The sequence below is a fragment of the Dromiciops gliroides genome, chromosome 6 (genome assembly GCF_019393635.1).
Source record: "Dromiciops gliroides isolate mDroGli1 chromosome 6, mDroGli1.pri, whole genome shotgun sequence".
Taxonomy (NCBI): domain Eukaryota; kingdom Metazoa; phylum Chordata; class Mammalia; order Microbiotheria; family Microbiotheriidae; genus Dromiciops; species Dromiciops gliroides.
In genome coordinates this window covers 22,739,919-22,762,609 of record NC_057866.1, presented here as the reverse complement: position 1 = coordinate 22,762,609, position 22,691 = coordinate 22,739,919, and the positions used below count along the sequence as shown (strand labels likewise).

Sequence of the window (22,691 nt, the reverse complement as noted above, 5' to 3'; positions counted from 1 at the left end):
TATTGGAGAAAACTACTACAACAATGCAAATAGAAACAAGGCTAAAAAGCATATAAACTCAAGTGAATTTTAATTACTGATCTTGGTTCTATAGGATGAGAACTATGAATAGAGAATGTTGTATACTCTGTCAGACATGGATCCTCCCCTTCACCATTTTTCTGTGTTACACAGAAGGGAGCAGGGCAGGGGACATATTAGAAAATGATTATGCTGTCAAAAGGCATCAATTTTTTTTTTTTAACAAGTCAGAGAAGAATCCACATTTCCATTACAAATTTAGCAGGTTTCCAAATTTTGGTATTCACTGTTATATGAAAAGTTTTTTTAAAAAGTGGATTTCAATGATTCGTGATGATTCTATTTGTATCTATATGGTAGAAGGTTTGTTATTTTACATATAAGACTCAGCTTCCCATGTGAAAATAGACCTTGGTAAAAGGAATCAGGGTAAAGATATAATGTGTAAGGCTAACTTCTTGAGAACGATATTGTAGGGAAAAAGAAAGCAACTGACTTTGGGGGTGAGTTCTGACACCCCTCCCACTCCAGCCCCCAAACCCTGTAATATACATTGATGAAAGATAGTAATAGAGAGCTGTTTGTGTGACTAAAGAGGATGTGAAAGATACGTAATTATCTTCAAATATATAATTCAGAAAATGACCTTGCTAACTCAAATGAACAAATGTGAAATATTGAACTTACCTGTAACTGTGTGTACTGACAGCTTCCCATCAAACACTCTGGGAAGACGCATCCAGGATTGCTAGGCCACCTAATCATTAGCTAAGGAAGAGGTCCTTTCACCTTTACTGGAAGAACTAAATGTGCACTACAGAATAAGCCACAACATAGAAGCTTTTGAAAAATCATTTAAAAAAATGAAATAAATAGAGTGAAGGAGAGCTAATAATTGCTTAATGCTTTATGGTTTGCAAAAAGCTTTATATCTACTCTCATTTCATCCTAAGAACACAAGAGGTGTTACAATGATGCCTATTTTATAGATGAGGATACTGAGGTTCAGAGAAGATAAGTGGCGTGCCAAAAGTCACACAGCTTGGTGGAATTTGAATGCAGATCTTCCTGACTCCAAGTCTAGTGCTCTATTTACTATGTCACTCTGCCTCTCTGACATATGTGTTCTCTTCACAAATAAGAGGTAAAAATAGTAGATAACATCAAATAATTACATTAAGGAGGTAAACACGAAGTGTTTAGCCATCGTATAACCTGTCCATAATGGCTAGCTCAGCTGGTTAGTAAATCATGTTTCTTGTCCATCTGGCCCCTCCTCATCTTTCCAGCCTTATCACACCCTACATTCCATCACTTGCCAAATGGGATCTGAGCTGCTTCCTGAACTTTTGCTACATCTCCTCCTTTTATATACAGATAACATGTTAGCCATATTCCTCACCCCCTTGGGGCTCAACTGAGGCATTAACAGCAAGTCTTTTTGTGCTACTTCTCTTCTCAAAGTCCCCTGTATGTTCTTTGTTGTTTATTTGTTTTTTGGCAGGGCAATGGGGGTTAAGTGACTTGCCCAGAATCACACAGTTAGTGTCAATTGTCTGAGGCTGGATTTGAACTCAGGTCCTCCTGAATCCAGGGCTAGTGCTCTATCCACTGTGCCACCTAGCAGCCCTCCCCCTCCTCAATGTTCTTATGTTTTTACATGCTGTCTCTGTTCCACCCTCATTTCAGGAGAACTCGGTTCCTTGAGGGCCAGGCCCATTTCATTTTCAATCCTGGTACAGGCCCTCAAGAGGCCTTGCACACAGCCTACTATAAACTTAACAAGCATTTGGTGGACTGAGTCAGACTAATGTCATAAACATAATGTTTGTATGAAGTAGTTTAACCTCTGCTCTAGGCTAGTGTCACTGAAAACACCCTGAATGCCACACATGTGTCCTCAGCAGTAAAAGGAATCCAGATATTGGAATATAGATGAACCACTAAGAGGGGAAAAAAAATCTAAGTGCACATCTTATGCCCAATGACGGCAAATCAGGAATAACATCTTCAATTAATTCATCACAAACTTACATTATGCAACATGACATCCTTGAGGTAGGAAGAAGAAAATTTCCAAGAAGCTTTAGAATAAAAGGATACAAAAGCTGTAAGAAATAATTAGTAATTGTAGTAATCAGCTGAGGCCAATTCACATCAGTCTGAGTAAGAGGCGCCTTTGGTTGGGAGAAGAGATGAGATAGGATGTGTTTTCTGGCCACTTCTTGGAAAAATAACTCTACAATTGTCTGAGGGTTCGATACTAAAAAACAAAAGGTAGAAGATGTCATGAGTCGCTGGGAGATGACTGCTGCAATTATGTAAGATCATTTTATTTTAATTTTTTTTTTGGTGGGGCAATGAGGGTTAAGTGACTTGCCCAGGGTCACACAGCTAGTAAGTGTCAAGTGCCTGAAGTCAAATTTGAACTCAGATCCTCCTGAATCCAGGGCTGGTGCTCTATCCACTGCACCGCCTAGCTGCCCCCTACTTTAAAGCCCAAGTAGTCAATACTGAAAGTGAAGTAAAAAGGGCCACATAATTACCAAGTTTATGTGACGTCAAAGTGTTGGTGTCTGTCAGCTCTAAGACTGATAAATGCTGTAGATTGGACTCCCTAGAGAAGGAGAAATGCTCGTTTAACACATCTTTTTAAACCAAGAGACCCGAAGTATCAAAATAACCTCTCTAAATTATTGGACAAGCAAAGAAATTCTGAATCTCCAGCATGAAGAAAAATAGTAGACAAATCATAAACAAATTAAGCTGCAACACTAGAGTCAAATCCTAATATATGTAAAGTATTTAGAAACCTCAAAACTCTAGTGGGATCTATTGCAACTAACAAACTTAAAAAAAAAAAAGACTCACAGTGTATCAATTGGAACCTCAGATGCCAAACACTGACTTCCCCACTTAATGAGGTAGTATGACAATAGCAAGGGCGCTGTCCGATGGAGAAGGTCTTGCTGAGACTGGAATAGTTGATTCCCTCCCAAAAGTACCTAAGGAAAGAAAAGGATGATGAACTTTAATGTTCAGAGCTAAAATGACAATCATTTGTAAGAGGGGACATGATGTCAGAAAAGCAACATGCTTATGACTTATTGATCCAAGACCAGAAAGTCTATCAGGTAAGAGACATTAAATAAAGTTTAAGTGTAGCTCACTTAACATGGGTCTCTAAACTACCCATTTCCTACTCCTTAGAAAATTAAGTCAACACATTTTAGTCCTGATCCACTCATTGTGATGATAGGCCCTGGGCACAAGATTAGAGAGACGACGGAATGTTTTTATACACGGTAGTGTTTTCCTAATCATAGACTAAATGCTTGACAAAGACTTGCTGCCTGCTTTAGTGACTAGGGCGAAAATTCACTTTATTGCTATATTGTGGGAATTTAAAATTTTCATCCTGAATGATGTATTTAACAGGCCAATTTAGTATCTCTCTGGAGTAAGTATACAGTCTCATGCATTCATTTATTCATTTATTTTAGTGAGGCAATTGGGGTTAAGTGACTTGCCCAGGGTCACACAGAGCTAGTAAGTGTTAAGTGTCTGAGGCCGGATTTGAACCCAGGTCCTCCTGGCTCCAGGGCCGGTGCTCTATCCACTGTGCCACCTAGCTGCCCCTCTAGTCTCTTTTAAACACCTTATTTAAAATAAAAAGACACTGGCATAGATTAGCTGCCATGATAGCATTGCTTGAAATTTCTGAGGTGACAATCATCTCTTGTACAAGATACGTAGTAGATGGAACTCAGAAAATCCCGAGACATCTCAGGTCTTTATAAGACTTCTGTGAAGTGGAAGGGTTATGATTTTGGTTTCACAGATGAGAGGTAGGGTGGGGTGGTGGGAAGAAAAGTGGAGGCTCAAGGGACCTGGTTCCCAGCACTGGATCTGCCCGAGTCACTTCTCTTAGGACCTCAGCAGAGGTTCTCCCAGGGGATGCCAATTCTAACAGTCCAGGCTTCTTTTACAACACGGAGGTAAAAGCTCTAAGTTCCCTAGTGTCACAGTCTAAGTCAAGATGGGAATACCATCCTTTGAAGTCCCTTCCCTAAGTTTTCCTTGCTACCTTACAAATAGCAGCAGGATACTAATGTGAGTGGAGAAAGGGGATCTGGACTTCCCTCACAACTCGTGACTGTGTTATGTATGGGCACCTGCCCGAGCCTTCTGAAGTCATACTTACACCATCTCCTAGCCTCATCAATAGCTGCTGGAGAATCAGTAGGTCTCGGCAGATAAGGAAGCGAGTGCTAGCAATTTTACACACACCTCGGCAAACCACATTCCCCGTTGTACCACTGCCATAAAGCTGAGAGAGGTTCATTCGAACATGAAGAGGCTGAGCTGCAACAAGGAAAATAAAGAAACATCCAGTAATGGAGCTGTGTTGGCAATAAATGTGACTTCTTTTTTAACTGAAGGAGAATGCTTACTCTTATGTTACTTACCGGGATTAAACCCCTTTTCCATTTCTATTTCAGTCTCATAGTCCATTTCCCGTATAAGAAGTCCAATTGCATGGACTGGATTCCTGATCTCCTGAAGTTTACTGCAGATATCTTCCATCACATTTTCTCTGTAGGGACAGAAAGAGAACCCTTTTGACCAATGACAGTGCAGTACTAAAGGACTTCAAACAAAACATCCTAAGAAGCAGGCGAGCCATTCATATGATCCAAGAGTTTTTGTGTTTGTTTTTTTTTTGTTGTTTTTTTTTTTGGGGGGGGGGGGGCAGAGCGATGGTGGGGCAATGAGGGTTAAGTGACTTGCCCAGGGTCACACAGCTAGTAAGTATCAAGTGTCTGAGGCCGGATTTGAACTCAGGTCCTCTTGAATCCAGGGCTGGTGCTTTATCCACTGCACCACCTAGCTGCCCCACTAAGAGTCATCTTTTTAACGATTTTTTTTTTGGTCTTTTTTTTTTCTGGGGCAATGGGGGTTAAGTGAATTGCCCAGGGTCACACAGCTAGTGTCAAGTGTCTGAGGCCAGACTTGAACTCAGGTCCTCCTGAATCCAGGGCTGTGCTTTAACCACTGCGCTACCTAGCTGCCCCCTTTAACGATTTTTAACAAAGGTTTAAGAAGAGTTAAGAATTGCCCTCAGGCACGATATGCCAAGTAATTACTTGTTTCCTTTGGCTTCTCAGAAAAGCCAACATCAGTGGAGAAGAGAACATTTTTACTTATTGTTCATAGGAAGAATCCTTAAGATGCTGTTGTAGTTAATGACTCTGATGATAACATGTAGGTCTGTTTTCATACATGTAAAATCATTTGCTGGTTTTCCCACACATAAATTAACTCATGTCCTTAGTAATAACGCTCGATCATTTTACATAGTCCCCATCTGAAATGTATTTCTACTATATTACTTTAGTACCAAAGATGACAAAATCTCCATTATGAAACAGACTTTACCCTAAGTTCTCCCTTACACATCATTCGCGATCAAGTCTTCCAGAATCTGTTCTGCAGCCCTCTCTGGAGACTGAAGGTGATAGCAAGCCATTTCCATCATGAATGCCATCTCCAGAGAAATGGATTCCCCAATCAACCGGAGGCATTTGACAAGGCATATGACATCACGTGCAATGTCTAAATCTATAAAGAAAAGAACTCTCACTTAACATTAAAGATGTGAATAGTAATGGATAGTATTTTTTAAATAGGCAGAGTTGTCAATTTTCACAAACATGAAAGGTTGAAAACATTTGGGCCCAATCAGTTTTGCTTGAAAACCTATGATAGCAAAGGTTTTTCCAGACAATGTAGTGGTGGCAAGTTTTCCGTATCTATCTAAAATAAGAATAGTGACTAAAAGGCTGAAGAAGGGGATTAAAAAAGGGAACAATTACTGTTACCATCAGAAATGGTGGTCTCATCCTCTGTCAAAAGATTTTCATCAGGCAAGAGATAGAGATGATCCACTAGGGCACAGGGCACAAGAAAAGACAGGAACCCCTGGAAATGTGAATCTTCTGGTTAATTTTAAAATACTCAAAAGAAAAATAGGGAATAATCTCTAACTCCAAACGAATAGCATTTCTACATGAAAATCAGATGATTACAATGTGGTTAGAGAGGAATTACAAGGTAGCAGATGAACATTCACGAGATTCCAATGAAGAAGTCCTTTAGCATGCGTCTAAGCCTTACTTTTTTTAACAGACACATCATATTTGAGTGAGGATTCATATGCAGTGCAAGGGGCCGTGAGAGTGCTTCTTGGTACTGAAGACAGCAGGCATAGAACTTGGACCAGAATTCAACTTGTAACTGTCGGAACTCTTCCTGTGAGAATTCGTACTCTGTTACACTTGCCTGGAGCTGGCAGGAGAATGAATAAAATAAAAATATTAGTGCAGCTCATGACATTCTACCTAAAATAATAAATCTCTCTCATTAAAAAAAGTTCTATACAAATGTAGTTCAGGGGCAGCTAGGTGGTGCAGTGGATAGAGCACTGGCCCTGGATTGAGGAGTACCTGAGTTCAAATCTGGCCTCAGACACTTGACACTTACTAGCTGTGTGACCTTGGGCAAGTCATTTAACCCCAGTTGCCTCAAAAACAAACAAACAAAAAAAAAGACTTAAAACAAATGTAGTTCAAATGGAGCTAGAGACAAGAATGACTTAATATTGGTCTCACTTCTTCCTGCACTGGAGAAGTATAAATTTAGCTACGAATTTCTAATTTAAAAGTTCACATAGTAAACCATTCTTACTAATAAAAGTAAAGTTATTTTCTTACTAACATTGATGAAAAAGATGTAAGGCTATTTAAAGTCCTATTTTTTCTACTCAATTCTCACCTCATTTTCAACAGCTAAAGTAACTTCTTTCTTTAGCTCACTCCAGGAAAGATCCAAATTCCTCTCTGTTCCTCGACGGAAAATCTAAACAAACATAAAAAATGACATTTTTGTATATCATACAATACTCCAAACCTAATCACAACATTACAATTCAGATGGCATATAACAGTGCATGAAAATGTATTGTGGAAAACAGGTATACTTGCTTTCTACGACACGTATCATCTTCCTGAAAAATTGTGTAAGCAACATTTTTGTAAAATAAAATCAGTTTTGTTTACACCTGATTTCTATGTATCCATACAGAAAGTGATTAATACTAAAGTGTTGAAACCATTTAGGTTAGAACCACAAGCAATATTGTGGTGATATACTACAGAACACCCAGCCAGAGAGAAGATAAGAATAATGTCTTCCTCATACAGATTAAAAAATGGTATAGAGGGGGCAGCTAGATGGCACAGTGGATAGAGCACCGGCCCTGGATTCAGGAGTACCTGAGTTCAAATCTGGCCTCAGACACTTAACACTTACTAGCTGTGTGACCCTGGGCAAGTCACTTAACCCCAATTGCCTTACTAAAAAAAAAAAAAATGGTATAGAGGCAAGCTATACCAATAATGAAGAATTCAATAATCTCGACGTCGGCTGGAAATCTAATTCTGCTAAAAGTAGAGCATCTGAAATTCTTGACTTGCCTTGTTGACAATTTCATCTCTCAGAAGGTAGAGGAAGCAATGAAGAATACTGCTATTCTAGACTTAATTCTGACCAACAAGGACTGGTTGGCGATGTGGAAGTGACAGGAACCTTGGGAGAAATCGACCACGTCATCTTGAAGTTTGTATTAGTGAGGAAAGGAAATACGGGGCATAACTGGACACTAATACATTCAATAAATATTTATAGAGTACCTACTAGGTGCAAGCAAGGTTCTGTGCTAAGTGCTATAGGGGTTACAAAGGTAAACAAGAAACAGTCCCTACCTTAAGTAGCTAACAAGAAAGAGCAATAAAATAAAAACACAAATAACTTTTAAGAAAATATACCTCAGACTCCAAACAGCTTAGTGAAAAAATACTGCGATGATCTCATGGGTAAAGACTAAAAAGATATACCATTTACAATATCAGAATATATTTTTAAAAAGAAATTTTAGCTATATAATTCTTAATAAACCTAATTAAGAAAAAATGCAAACAGTTTAATTGGAAGGGGCCTTAGAAGCCGGTTTCCCAGTCTCTCTAAATGATTTCAAAAAGTGTTCATCTACCTGAACAACTGCAACAACACCAACGTATTAGCTGGTTTTGCTTAATTATTTTTCTTTCTTATGAGGGAGGAATCAATTCCCAGAGTGTGGTGGGAAGGCAAAGCATATCCAGAAATGACTGTGATGTAAAAATAAAAGATATCAATTGTGAGAAACTAATGGGATTTGGCAGATGCCCAGGAGCCCCACCTGAAGAATGGTATGGAATTGATTGAATTGGGTGAGCCTGATAGACTGACTGAGAACCTACTTAAGGTTGATTAACACCTGACCAGCCCTGGGTGGGGTGTTATTCTCAGAGGCTGTGGACTCCAACATCACCACGAGACCACCCTCAACCAAAGAGCTTGAAGGATGGCCCCTTCCGGGGAAGGAGACAGGAAGCAGGAAGGGAGGCTAGCTCCCTGGCTCTGTCCTTTTTTGTTCCTGGACCTCGGGTTGGTGGCAGAAAGGAAAGGAGAAGAGTTGATTCTGAACCCTAAGGGAGATAGGCTTTTCTTTCTGTACTCCACATGCTCTATCTTTACTAACCTCTAATATACTTTAATAAATGCTTCAGGCCCAAACACTGTTGCTGAAATTTCTAATTTATAAGTAAAATCTGGCTGGCCCCCCTCCCCCGGGGGGGTGGGGGCGCAGGTAAGGACACAAACACTAGATTTTACTTGTCACACAATAAAACTTATATTTAAAAAAAGGGAAACTATCAATGCTTGTAAAACCATGTTTTCTTATACATGTCAAAAATATAGAAGAACAAGTCAGGTAAAATTATTTCCTTTTCTGAAAAAGGAAGTAGTAGGTTGCTACTATTGACATCTAGGCTGGTAGATCCAGACTGTCCTACTTGACTTTAACATTATAAGTGACAAAGACTTTCATGGAATCCTTGTAGGAAAGATAGTAAAATACGGGTTAAATGATAGTATGATTAGGTGGCGTTTCAATTTATTAGGTAACTGTAATCAAAGACTAGTTAATCGAGTCATGTAGTGTTAAACTAGAGGGAGATACCTTAGATCACCACATGACTCTGTTCTTGGCCTTTCCTCGTTTCAACATTTTTATCAACACCTTTCATGAAAACAGAGGAAATGCTTAACTATTTTACAAATGATATAAACTTGAGAAAGACAATAAGTGAGGTGACAGAATACTGAGTCAAACACCCTAAGGGATTGAAATGCTGGGCTTAAATCAATGAGACAGAATCTCATAGGAAGGAAGGTCAAGTTCTATCCAGGTTCAAAAAAAAAAAATTAAGTGTACCTGCACAGACTGGGGAAGACATAGAAAGGAAGCAAGCAGGTTACATGAAGAAAACTGGTGGGAGCTGTTTCATGGCATCAGAGCCAGGAAACACTGGCAGGAACTTGGGGAGTTTGCCTCATAAGGAATTCCTTCCTTGACAAGTGAGGTTTTACTAAAGATGCCCCAACCTCCTCCACTCTCCAATTTTTAAGGCTAAAGTGCTACAGAGTTCTTACTTCTCCCTCCCCTTCTGTAGCTGATTAGTTACTAGGCCTTATTGATCCTGCCTCCAAAAACATCTCTTGCACCCTCTCCACTCAAACAGATCCCCATCACCCTAATTCAGGTCCTCATAAGCCTTCTCCCAGACTCCAGCAACAGCCTCCTAACTGGGGTACCTGCTTCTAGTCTCTCCCCTCTCCAACCCATCTACACATAACTGCCAAGTGATCTTTCTAAAGCACAGGTCTGGACCGTGTCACTCCCCTGCTCAAAAACATTCAAGGGCTTCCTACTGCCTCTAGGAAAAACTACCAACCCTTTAGCTTGGTATTGAAATCCTTGTACGTACAATCTGGCTCTACCCAACTTTTCTGGACTTGTTTCACACCACTCCCTGTCACTGCACATTGTCCCAGCCAAATTGGCCTAGTTCCTTCTGGAACTCAACCTGTCCCCCATAGGTAAATGCACTGCTTCCCCTCTTTACCTCTTAGAATTCTTAGCTTCCCTCAAGGGGTTCTCTGGATGTTCTTCCTTATCCCCTAGTTATTAATGCTCTCTCCCTCCTCAAATTATCTTGTATTTCTTTATCCATTTACCTATTCTATCCCCTGCTACGGTGTAAGCTCCTTTAGGACAGGGACTGTTTGCTGATCTTGTCTTTGTATCCCCACGGCCTTGCACAGGGCCTTGAACATGGTAGGTGCTTAATAAATGCTCGTTGAACTGAAGTAGTTGTCCTTTACATTGTAACTGTTAACATATCTACACGAACGCACTGCAATTAACAAATGCAAAGCATTTTGATCTTACTGTTTCTTGCATAAAAACACAAATATTAACAGCAAATACAGATCAATTTCTCACTAACCTGTAAAGCTTTGAAAATTGCGGCATTTGTGAATCGTCCAGGTGTGAAAAGATTCTCTAGATATGTCTCCTGTAGAAACATAAAGCAAAGTCAGCAAAGCCAAGTAAGAGACTGAAAACAGAATCTGAGGGGAAAAACCAACAAACCAGAATCTGAGAAACTTCTTTAAAAAAAAAAAAAGGGGGGAAATGTGTAAAGAGAGAAAGGGCCCAGATTTCTACATTTCCTTCACATTAGACAGAGCATGGGAACTGTTTCTACACCTGAGTAGGAAAGCAGTTCTCTATCTCTGCAAAGTGAAATGAAACATATGATCAGTTGTACTAGATGAAGCGGGGCCGTGTTTGAAGCATGCAGCTGCTCAGGTCCCAGTTTAAACAGACTGTGGGCTGGTGAGGATGGGAGTGGGAAGCTGGAAATCCCCTATGAGAAAATGCCTTCTTAGACCATCATACATTGTTACACTGTGGCTCAAATAGAAGAATTCCCATTTGTATCACTCCTTAAGGTTTTCAAAAGGTTATCTAGATCAGGGCTCCTTAAATTTTTTCCATTCGTGACCTATCTTCATCTAAAATTTTTTACAAGACCCCGGGGTACAAAGGTATATAAAACAGGTATACATAACCTTTTAATTTACCAAATTCTTCATGACCCCCACATTCAGTTATGCAACCCCATGTAGGGATGTGACCCACAGTATCTAGATGATCTTATTTGAATTTTTAAACTACCCGTGGCGTAGGTAGACCACAGGCCATCACCCCCATTTTACACGTAAAGGGTGCTAATAATTATGGCCAACAATTATACAGAGCTTTAAGGTGACGGTGCAGTAACCTTTTTATCACTGCAATATGGAAAGCCTGGAACATGGATGTTGTTCCCAACTCCTGTCAACAGGGTTCTAACATACTGTTTCTCACATTCAAAATGGAATCAGACAGGGGTGTCAATCAGAATTCTGGGCCCCCCAGTTAATCAGGCAGAGGGGCTCCCCCTTTCTTTCCAGCCTACAGTCTTTTGCAGTCACTTCCCTTTCATACCACTGCCGTCACCGATGATAACACCAACAACTCCCACGTGAATACCATCTGGGTCTGCAAACTCCTTTTACGTTTTATGACACATTTGACCCTCTGAAGGTTAGGCATTTGACAGGTGAGGGCCTGAGAGTTGAGCCCTATGTCAAATAGCTTGGAAGCCAGGTCTTCTGACTGCAGTTCCATTGTTCCTGCTACACCTCCCAGGCCCTCCTAGGTTCTGAGAGTGCCTTAGCACTGAAGTGGTTAGCCAGGCAGGATTTCCATTTGTGAAAGCTGGTGCACAAAGCTGGTCACCTCTTTTTCCTTTAGAATTGACTTTAGCTGAGAGCCACTTACTCTTGGGTCTTGGTCATCTCTGATTGTGATTTCTTCCTCTGGAAGAGACTGCATAAAAACTGGGTTCCACTGTCCTGCAACATTACTGAAGAACAACAGATCTGTCAGGCAGCACCAATGACCACCCAGAGGCAAGCTGATGCACCCAGTTATCCACAGAATTGAAGCCCATAAGCCCACGATCTCAGCAAATTTCCAGCAGGCTCAGTTCCCAACCACCAGCCCCTTCCAATACCTAGACAAAGATTCTCACTCCTTACTGCTGTCAGACTGGCGCGATCCCTACTCTTCCCATTCTAGAATTCTGCAGCTGGAAGGAACTCTTGGAGATTATCTAGTCTAACTCTGATCACTGTGTAGATAACACAAGGCTGATGTTGATACTATTGCTACTCAGAAAAATACAGAAAGCTTTAAAAAAAAAAAAAAGGCATGTCTAACAATGGCCTTAGCTTGGAAGCAACGAGCCCAAACTGGAAGTGTATTGCAGTAGAAACAGGATTTCCTTTTCTCTCTCTTAAAACCCAGAAGTTATGTGTACAGATCAAAACGTGAGACATTTCTACCCCAAAAGAAGGTAACTTTGGAAGTCTAACAAAAGGGTCAAACCCAAGGCCACATTCTCCATACGAACCAGTCATAAATTAGACGCCACCCTGGTTTTCCAGGACGTGTATGTCATCAAGAGGGAAATGATTCTTACTGTTCAAAGTTGATGTATTTCACAATTGTTTGGTTCTCTACATCATGCCATAGTGCCCAGATATCAGTGGACGTCAAGGTAAAGTCAATCAGTGTCTCCTATGAGAAAGGAAGAAAAAAGGTAAATGCACCACAATCTAGAAGGACGTTACCACATCGAACTGCGGTCCTGACCACTACATTTTGTAAAAGGTGATTTTTACCACTGGAACCTACCTGAGATGTGAATAACGAGGAAATGTGATCTAGACTGTAGCGGTTATTTTCAGTGCTCACCAACTGGAAAACGCAGAACTGTGGAAATACAAATTTTTAAGTAGGATGATCAAATGATTCTTAAAAAAGAACAATCAGCATAACCTGGAACAGTTGAATTCAGGTACTACTTTTTACTTTTAAAAATTCTTGTTTTGAACCACAAAGCAGTATTAGAAACAATTTGAAATTTCACTGCAAATTATTCGAGTGTCAGCGCTATTTTCTTTAAAATGAAGAAAACAAGGGGACATTCATCGATCTTGCTCCCATTTGTATATGCCCTGTGTCCCAGCCTGCTTCTCATCTTTTGTTCTGGGCATGGTACCACTGCTTTTGGAAAGTGAGAGTAAAAGCATCAAATGGATCAACTCACTGTCCTATGACGCTCCAGACCCAATATCCTTTTTTTTTTTTTAAAGTGAGGCAATTGGGGTTAAGTGACTTGCCCAGGGTCACGCAGCTATTAAGTGTCAAGTGTCTGAGGCCGGATCTGAACTCAGGTACTCCTGAATCCAGGGCCAGTGCTTTATCCACTGCGCCATGTAGCTGCCCCCTCATGCCTTCTTGAGCTACGATTCTTCCTCTTTTGTCTCCAGCTAACTCCCCCCATAGTCCTTTAACAGCAGAACCTTCTCTCCAGGCCCCATTTTTCTACCTCTATTCTTCAAGATCTGTTCATTTCCATATTCCCATAGTACTTGTTGGCATCTCACAAATGACAATTAGTTTATGTGTGAATTATTCAGTAAGGTAAATCAATGAGATTCGACTTTTAAAAGACAAAGGGATTCACTTTATAAATGGCTTCAAAATACCGTGTGAAGCTAATGAAAATGCTCATCATCTGAGTAGAACCAGGAGAACATTGTACACAGTATCACCAACATTGTGTGTTGATCAACTGTGATGGACTAGATTCTTTTCACCAATGAAATGGTACAGGAGAGTTCCAGGGGACTCATGATGGAAGGGAATCTCCAAATCCAGAAAAAAAAAAAAAGAAAAGAAAAAGAAAAAGAACTGTGGAGTATAGATGCTGATTGAACAATACTATTTCTTTTGATTTTGGTGCTGTTGTTTTTCCTATTTTGAGGTTATTCTTCATTGCTCTGATTCTTCTCTTATAACATGACTAATGCAGAAATATGTTTAATGTTATTATATATATATATATATATATATATATATATATATATATATATAACCTATATCAGATTACCTGCTGTCTAGGGGATGGGGGAGGGAGGGAGAAAAATCTGAAATTGGAAAGCTTGCATAAACAAATGTCGAGAACTATCTTTACATGTAACTGGAAGAAAATAAAATACTTTTATCAGAAAAAAAATTCTCATCATCATATACCTGTCCCCGTTTTGGTGCATGCATATAGACACCCAGGCAGAGTCCCATGGAAGGGGAATAGGCAAGGCGCAATTTGTGGCCAGTCCCAGCTGCCAGTCTCAGGTCTTTATTTACAGGCACATATTCTAGCATGTCAGCCACCATCAGGCACATTTGGTCCTGTTCAAGAGATGGAGAGATAACAAGAAACATCCAAAAAGTTTGTTAAAGATCCCTTCCTCTTTTCAACTCTGTTCATCAGAGACGTTCAATCTGAGCACACTAGCACAAAATTCATCATCATCATTTATTTGAACAACCTGATAGATTTTTTTTTTAATATATAAAAGGGTATGGTGAAACATTTCTTTTTTTCTTTTTTTTTTAGTGAGGCAATTGGGGTTAAGTGACTTGCCCAGGGTCACACAGCTAGTAAGTGTTAAGTGTCTGAGGCCGGATTTGAACTCAGGTACTCCTGACTCTAGGGCCTGCGCCACCTAGCCGCCCCGAAACATTTCTTTTCAATTTGGCATATCCTAAAAAGGAAAGTGGTATAACTACTGCTATTTCGACAATGATGCTTTTCTTTCTTTTTTTTAAATTTGAAGCAATTGGGGTTAAATGACTTGCCCAGGATCACTCAGCTGGTAAGTGTTGAGTGTCTGAGGCCAAATTTGAACTCAGGTCCTCCTGAATTCAGGACCGGTGCTCTATCCACTGCGCCACCTAGCTGCCCCATACAGTGATGCTTTTTAAAGTTTTATTTAAGTTTAAGGTTTTTAAAGTTTTATTTGACCAAATTATATTGTCATGACTATAACCTGTTCCTGTTGTGATTTAGAGGTTATAAATGCAGACTGAAATGTATGAAAACAAATCTCTCAATGATGTCAAGATTTCTAAGATTTCTAATCTGTCTTTCAGATCAACACAATCTGCCTCAATCCCTCATCATTCACCCTCCAATTTTAAGCTAAAGAATGAGAACAAGACCAAAATCAATGGCAAGTTGGATCTTTACCTTGTAAGACCACATCCGGAGCTTGTGATCCTGGCAAAGTGCAAAGATGAAGGCATCGTGCTCCACACAGTGAACAGAGAGACTTATGGGGCGGTCAGAAGGGCTCTGGTCACCCCTAAAAATGTAAGCATACAGAGCTGTAGCAGACGTACATGCAAGATGGAGTTTTTGAGGTTTTCTTGTCCCTCTGATCAACAGAAGCAGCAGCATTATTTTACATTTGTTGAAGCACTCAGAAAATATTGCTCTGGGATAGGATTATTGCCCATTACACAGCCTAACTCTGGACTCACATGAATTTTGTACTGTACATTTGGATTTGACCCAAATCAATGTAATAATTTACAACAGAATGAGGTTCCATTCTGATGGTATTTTTCTCTCACATGCTAATCTGCTCTAAGAAACAAGCCCTTTCTACTAATTATTCTAAATGAAATTGGATTTAGAAAGCTAACTCTGTGTGTGTGTGTTTATAATATATATACATATACATACATATATACATATACATACATACATACATATACATACACATACATACATACATACACACACACACACACACATATATATATATGTGCTCCCATTCCATGAAAAATATTGGAGAAGATGGATGCTGTGAGAAGCGTATCAGAAATTCATAACTTACCATGACAGACTCTGGTTTTTGTTTTCATCACACATGTGATGCTACAAACTTTTCCTCTCTAGAATGTTATTTAATACTATCAATTACAAAACACTTAACAAATACTCTGAAATTATTACCATGACATCCTCTTCTACAAGGCATCAAATGCCACAAATGCGAAGTATTTTTGGATGCCGTTTAAAAAATCTAGGCTGAGGCATAAATTAGACCAGTACAGGTCTTCTGACTTCTTTGCAAGCTGCTACTAACCTGATAGCTGTTGGCATCCAGCCTGTAAGCAAACGTTGCATTACTGAGCTCTGTTTCAGTTCTACAACTGACATAATACCTAGAAAAACAAAAAGAAACAAAACATACATCTAAGGTTCCCCTTACCTTTGTTTTGCCCACCCAAAAGTAGTCTTCAGGAACAAAACAGAACAGGGTAAAAGATTCAAACAGTGAAGAGTGAAACTTGAGTTTTATCTCATCTCATATATCTATATATGAGAATACATCAAAAAATATTTCCCGTAACAACTGAACAAAAACACGTGCTTGAAGTTCAACAAGATAACCCACTGACAGGGTCTAGCTTCAGAAAAGCACTTTACTTTGTGCTGGGAATGGCAACTAAATCCATTTTAAAAATCACATTAATTGACCCTGGGCAAGTCACTTAACCCCCATTGGCCCGTGCAAAAAAAAAAAAAATCACATTAATCTCTTTAATGTGAATAATTTTATATAACAGTTTTCGACCTTAGCATAGGAGTCTATGTTCTAGTCCTATCATCTCTAATAATCTGGAGTGGACTACACAATTTGAGGGCTCAATCTCAATTTTCCTCCTCTTTTATAGGTTTAATTGCTCTTGTTATACTTTGGAATCCATGAGTAAAACAGTTATCAGACCTGTACAAAAAAAAAGTGTGTCTTATTCAATCCAGCCAACATTTATCCATTATCTAATATGTACAGACCTCCTAGGACCTCCAGTGTAGTGGGAGCAATAAGTTACAAATTTAGAGATAATATAAGAAGATGCAACTATATGAGCCAAGTCAATGAATGCCTGTTAAGAATGCTGGAGAAGAGGGGCGGCTAGGTGGTGCAGTGGATAAAGCACCAGCCCTGGATTCAGGAGTTCCTGAGTTCAAATCCGGCCTCAGACACTTAACACTTACTAGCTGTGTGACCCTGGGTAAGTCACTTAACCCCAATTGCCTCACTAAAAAAAAAAAAAAAAAAAAAAAGAATGCTGGAGAAGGGGCTCCTTCCCTTGAGGAAAGAGGTTGAACTAGATGATACAGAACTCCAAGCCCCCTGCCCCCCTTCATATGACACTATTAAAAAAAACATGACAGGTCCCCATCTTACCAGGTACATCATGAGGAGGTAGTTTAAGAACAAACAATCCCCCAGAAGCCGAAGGCAGAGCAAACAATGCTTCTCCCTCACTGCTAAGCCAAGCTACTGAAGTGGTAGAACTGGGCGCCAGTCCAGGAACTGTAGGAATTAACTGGTAGTTGCAAGGATCCCTAAAATCAACTTTTCCAATATCAGTGAATATGGACTGCATTTGACTTTCAGTTACCAACTCCTGTAAAATAACAAGCCATTTATAAATTAGAAATAATCACTCCTTTATACTATCAACCCTATCAAAGTAAAAAATGGTTTGTCTCAAAAGAAGAAAGTTCTTCTGTGAGATCTTTAAATATTTAGACTGATGCAAATTTGGTCATTGTAGTTCTAGTAAGGAAATCTAATTGGCTCCCAATCCAAGAGATAACTAAAGAGGGGTTATGAGTTACTGACAGCCACAGTCATTTTGGAAACCAAAGAATATTTCACTTAAACTTACACTCCTGTACATCCGGGAAGGGTGAGGCAGTATTAATCTGTGCACTGTATGATTGGTTAAAATCAAAATGATCACATGATTATGAGTCTCAGAGACATGAACACCTCCAGGTAAGACATTACAATTTTGGAATTTGAGGCGAATGGCATTGTTCAGAAGATTTAAGTCCAGAGATTCCTCCACCAGCTCTAAAGTATCGCCTGATGTGACCCTGTTGAAAGAGAGAGAGACTTCCTGGTGGTTAGCAAGTTTATACTTTTCTCTGTTACTGGCCAAGATAAGAAATATATGCAAATATCACCCATTTGAGAATCTGGATAAAAGATTGGAGACCAATGTTAATGTTACATACACAATGCTATCCAAGAGCCCCAAATCACAAAATTCTTTTGGAATTTACAATGCAGAGAATATCCAATCATAGTGAAAAAATCCCCACAAAATGAAAATACTTCCAAGTTTCATTTATTTGAAGTGATTCAATTCAACAAGCATTTTAAAGAACTTACTAGGCAGGTAAGTGAATCCTGCCTCAGACATTTATTAGCTGTGGGACACTTAAATCTCCATTTGCCTCAGTTCCCTCATATGTAAAATGAGGATAATAAAAGCACTTACCTCCCAGGGTTGCTTGAGAATCAAATGAGATAATATTTGTAAAGCACTTTGCACCCTTAAGGCACCATACAAATGTTAGCTATTATAAAGCACTGTGTTAGGTCCCGGAGAGAAAAGCTGAAAAGTTTAACAGCACTTGTCCTCAAGAAATTTACATCCTACTGGAGTCGGAATCATGGGGATACAAATATGCAGGTACAAAATGAACACAAAGCAATTTTCGGGAGTGTGGCAGCTTACTAACAACTGGAGAGATCAGAAAAGACCTGGGGTGGGAAGTAACCCTTGAGATGAGAGCCCTAAAAGAATGTGGAACAAGAGAGGATACAACTGAAGATGATGGAAGAACTGACTGTTGCCGTGAAGTTTGTTTTCATGATATTAGTCATGTGAATAAATCAATATAATATCAAGCAAAGGCAACTCCCACAAGCCTGGGTGATGCACTGCCAACTCCTGTGGCTTATGGCAGGACTTGACTGAGCAGTTCTGGGTCAGGTGTTTGTTGCTCTCATTGTTTATCTTACACAGTGATACTATAGTTAGTAGTTAAAAGGAATACAATACACTTTCTTTCTTTCTTTTGCAGGCAATGGGGGTTAAGTGACTTGCCCAGGGTCACACAGCTAGTAAGTGTCAAATGTTTGAGATCGGATTTGAACTCAGGTCCTCCTGAATCCAGGGCCGGTGCTTTATCCACTGAGCCACCTAGCTGCCCCACAATACACTTTTAACATGTAAAAATAATTCTAATCTGAAGAGGCTGTTTGGTTTTCTCTTGCTACTTCCAAAATAGGGCCTGGACACCAGTAGGCAAAGAGATTCCAAACTTTAAGAAGGGCACTAAAAAGAAAAACCCTCAAACTCCTCATCCACGCTCTTCCTACTAACGATGGAACTATTTGGTCAAAGGCTAACTGGTTTAGTTCTCCATATTCATGTTTTCCCCATCACGACTGGTAAACTATAATATTACTTTTCTCCCAAGAACCTCTTACTTTTGACTGAGCATCTTATAAAATTTACCTGCCAATTCTGATTCATCACTGCTACCCACCTGCCTTTGCCTCCCTAGTCTCCTGTCAAATATTTATGTCTGTTTCCCAACTCTGACCTTTGCTTCCATGCAGGGTCATGGTTGTCTTCCTGGAATACTGCAATCCTAGTACTTTCCCAAAGTGACCTGGTCTACCTCTTGTTTTGTATCTTAGCACTCAGAAGAGTGTCTTATTGGGTTCCCTTATTTTGCATCAGGAAATCAATTCTCTCTTGACTTTCCCTTGATGTCTACTTCCTGAATGAAATTTATTCAAAGCCTCTTTCATCCAATCATCATACTTGCACATCTCTTCCAAACGTCACAATCTGTCTCTTCTACTTTTCAGTTAGTCCTTTTCCTTCCAAAAAAAGAAATCCTCTAAACTTATTGTTTCTATAAAACCTACCCTAAGGTAAAAACCATCCTCTTACTTTACTCTGTTTAAAACAAGTCATTCCAAGACGTGAAGTGCAAAATACTGGATCTGTACTTGAAGGACGTTGGTTTGAATCTAACTCTCAAGAGCTGGCACCTCAAGCCCATCTTTAATTTAAAAAAGGAATAATTCTACTTATAACTACTTAAAATAATTACAGTGGGGCAGGTAGGTGGCACAGTGGATAGACCTCTGGCTCTGAAGTTGGGAAGACCAGAGTTCAAATCTCATCTGACACTTACTAGCTGTATGACCCTGGGCAAGTCACTTAACACCAATTGCCTTAAACAAGTCATCCTAATATATACCTTGCCACTGGACCCAGATGGCTCTGGAGGAGAGTGAGGTTGGTGACTTTGCATAGCCCTCCCTCACTTAAATCCAATTCACTCAAAGTCGTGATGTCATGGTCCTCTTTGAGATGAAGGACAAACAACAACAGAATTACTGGAGGAAAATGCTATGGCAGTCTTAAGGGGCTACAGAAATTGATTGATAAAGAAACTGCATTTGACTCAAATGTCTCCCAGGAGACTGACAGTTAAGTGCCCAATGAATGGGGAATGGCTGAATGAACTGTGGTATTTGAATGTCCTGGAATATCATTTATTGAACCATAAGCAACAAAACTCAGAATTCAAAGAAATATGGGAATTCTTGTATTAAGGGATACGGCAGAATAAAGAAAGCAGATCCAAAAGAAAACACACACTGAGTATAACTGTGTAAGTGAAGAGATTAAATAGCAACCAAACTCCAGTTTTCTATAATGATGCTGGTTCTACCTTGTTAAAGCAAAACCAGTCAACTTCCCTTTGTCAGCACAAGTAGTAATTTACAAAAGTGCATGGCTGCTTCAACTAGCAGTTACAAGTTGCAATCATCTGTTTGTATTTTAAGGATTATGCTTTTTAGTTTGTATGTTTGTGCCCTTTGGCTGAGTTAAAACAAAATTTGTTCATCAACAAAAAGGAGATACTCTACACACAGCCTGAAGTAAAACGTGTTGATGGGCTTCCCTAAGGGTTCTACTCAGCAGGTAACATTTCCTCTGCATCTAAAAGCTGTCCTATACAACAGACCTGCTCACAAATCTTCCATGGCTCCAGACTACCTATAAAGTTCACATTTTGTTGCTTGACCTTCAATGCCCTCCACAGCCTTTCTAGCATCATGTAACATATTCCCTCCTCCCCCTCCCTAGGCAGACTTTTAATTTTTATTCTATCTCCAAATACATGATGCTTTCTATCTTACCTTCATGGCTTTACAGGCTATTCCCCATACTGACAATGTCTTTCCTCTCCTCTATCTGGTGAATTTCTAACCACCCCTTACAGCTCCCCTTGACGACTTCCTTCAGGAAGTCTTCCCTGATCAAGACCTGGTCCAGAATGCTCTTCATCCTCACATCTCCCTTAGCACTCTGCAGAGCAGGGCTAAGATATCTTTCTTATGTTCCTACTAGACTGTAAACTCTCTGAAGGCATATCAATATCTCTTCTGAACTAGGTATTCTTCCTAGTACCTATCCCCATGTTCTATATGCTACTGTATAGTACAATAGGTTTAATCTTGGTCATTTTTATTTTCTATTGCCTGGGATCATAAATTAATAGTGGGAAAGGTCATTAGAGGTTATGTTTTTGCAGATGTGAAAACTGAGGTCCAGGTTAAATAACAGGCATAAAGTCACACAAGTCAGAATTCAAATCCAGGATTTCTCCTTGCTACATTTGTTCTCCATATAATTTAGAAATTATGTGTGTGTGTGTGTGTGTATATATATATATATATGTATATATGTGTATGTATATATATATGTATATATATATAAAAAGTCTCTTCCCATTCTCCAACACCATTATTTACTCGAGGTAAGGTGACCCCACCGTACAAGAGTATACGAGCAGATCTTCCTCTAACACTCACCAATGAATGAACCTGTTTCTGGTGACAGAGAACAGCTTGCTGCTTTCCATATAATAGAAGCCCCCGGCGCTCTCGACATACTTTACGGCTCCTGATGTCCCTACGAGATCTGAAAAGGCAACACGGGAAGGCAGCCTTAGATCACAGAACGTCGGAGCCGGGAGGGTCTTTGGAATACAGAACGTCAGAGATGGAGGGGGCTCCTAAGCGCCCGAATGTCCAAGCCGGACGGGGATCCCCGGGATACAGCGTGGGGGGGCCTGGCAGAATGTGGGGGGTAGGGGAGGGCTGGGAGGGCCCTTAAAGCGGAATGTCAGAGGTGGGAGGGGCCTTGGGACAGAACGTGTGGGATAGAAAGGGCCTGAGGACCCCGAATGTCGCCGCCGGGAGGGATCTGAAGGGACCTTCCGCGCCGGTGCCCATTCCGATCGCTGACCCCAAGCTCCCCTTTTACAGACAAGGACACTGAGGCACGGGGTGGGGTGGGGGGGCAGGGACCGGGCCACCCGCTAGGTCCGCGGCCGGCGCTCTGCCCCCAGCCTAGCGGCGGCCGGGAAAGGAACAGAAGCCGGGCTGGGGCCCGAGGGGGCGGGGGAGGCCGAGGCCTCGAGGCCTGCTGGCCGAGTACCGGAATCGCAGACGGTGAAGTCTCGGAAGCGCCGCTGTGTCTCTCGCTCGGCGCCGCACAGCTCCACGAAACTCTTCTCTAACGCTCCCGCCGCCGCCATCATCCCGCCGCCGCAAGGCCCGACGGGACGCGCGGGCCCACCCGACTTCCTAGCGTCACTTCCGGCGGCGCCGCGAGGCCGTGTGGAGCGTCGGCTCCGGCGAGACTCGGCTCCACCCCCTGGGCCACTTCCGCCGGACTCTAGAAGGGGCGGGGCCGGAGCGGTTTCGTTTTTCTCGCGCAGGCGCAGAGCTGTTCGGGGCTCTGGAAGGGAGCTGACCTCCCAGTGTTATAGAACGGGAAACTGAGTCACAGGGTC

The 22,691-nt window shown here is 40.7% G+C and overlaps 1 protein-coding gene across 2 annotated transcripts in view; it reads right to left on the bottom strand.

Annotated features, from left to right (window-relative positions):
- NUP160 (nucleoporin 160) overlaps positions 1-22,458 on the bottom strand; it is a 48,322-nt gene extending 25,864 nt beyond the window's left edge. For both annotated transcript variants that reach the window (XM_043973289.1, XM_043973290.1), the window contains exons 1-21: positions 22,334-22,458; positions 21,706-21,814; positions 17,681-17,891; positions 17,194-17,416; positions 16,084-16,162; positions 15,180-15,294; positions 14,180-14,338; positions 12,776-12,853; positions 12,561-12,658; positions 11,858-11,942; positions 10,476-10,544; positions 6,856-6,939; positions 6,199-6,369; positions 5,904-6,003; positions 5,478-5,643; positions 4,491-4,618; positions 4,226-4,386; positions 2,893-3,026; positions 2,568-2,638; positions 2,125-2,284; positions 709-778 (exon numbers count right to left, since the gene is read on the bottom strand). In XM_043973289.1, the coding sequence (XP_043829224.1) occupies positions 709-778; positions 2,125-2,284; positions 2,568-2,638; positions 2,893-3,026; positions 4,226-4,386; positions 4,491-4,618; positions 5,478-5,643; positions 5,904-6,003; positions 6,199-6,369; positions 6,856-6,939; positions 10,476-10,544; positions 11,858-11,942; positions 12,561-12,658; positions 12,776-12,853; positions 14,180-14,338; positions 15,180-15,294; positions 16,084-16,162; positions 17,194-17,416; positions 17,681-17,891; positions 21,706-21,814; positions 22,334-22,436 (2,574 nt within the window). In that variant the 5' untranslated portion in view covers positions 22,437-22,458. The remainder of the gene's footprint in view (positions 1-708; positions 779-2,124; positions 2,285-2,567; positions 2,639-2,892; positions 3,027-4,225; positions 4,387-4,490; positions 4,619-5,477; positions 5,644-5,903; positions 6,004-6,198; positions 6,370-6,855; positions 6,940-10,475; positions 10,545-11,857; positions 11,943-12,560; positions 12,659-12,775; positions 12,854-14,179; positions 14,339-15,179; positions 15,295-16,083; positions 16,163-17,193; positions 17,417-17,680; positions 17,892-21,705; positions 21,815-22,333) is intronic.
- Positions 22,459-22,691: the final 233 nt, after the last annotated feature.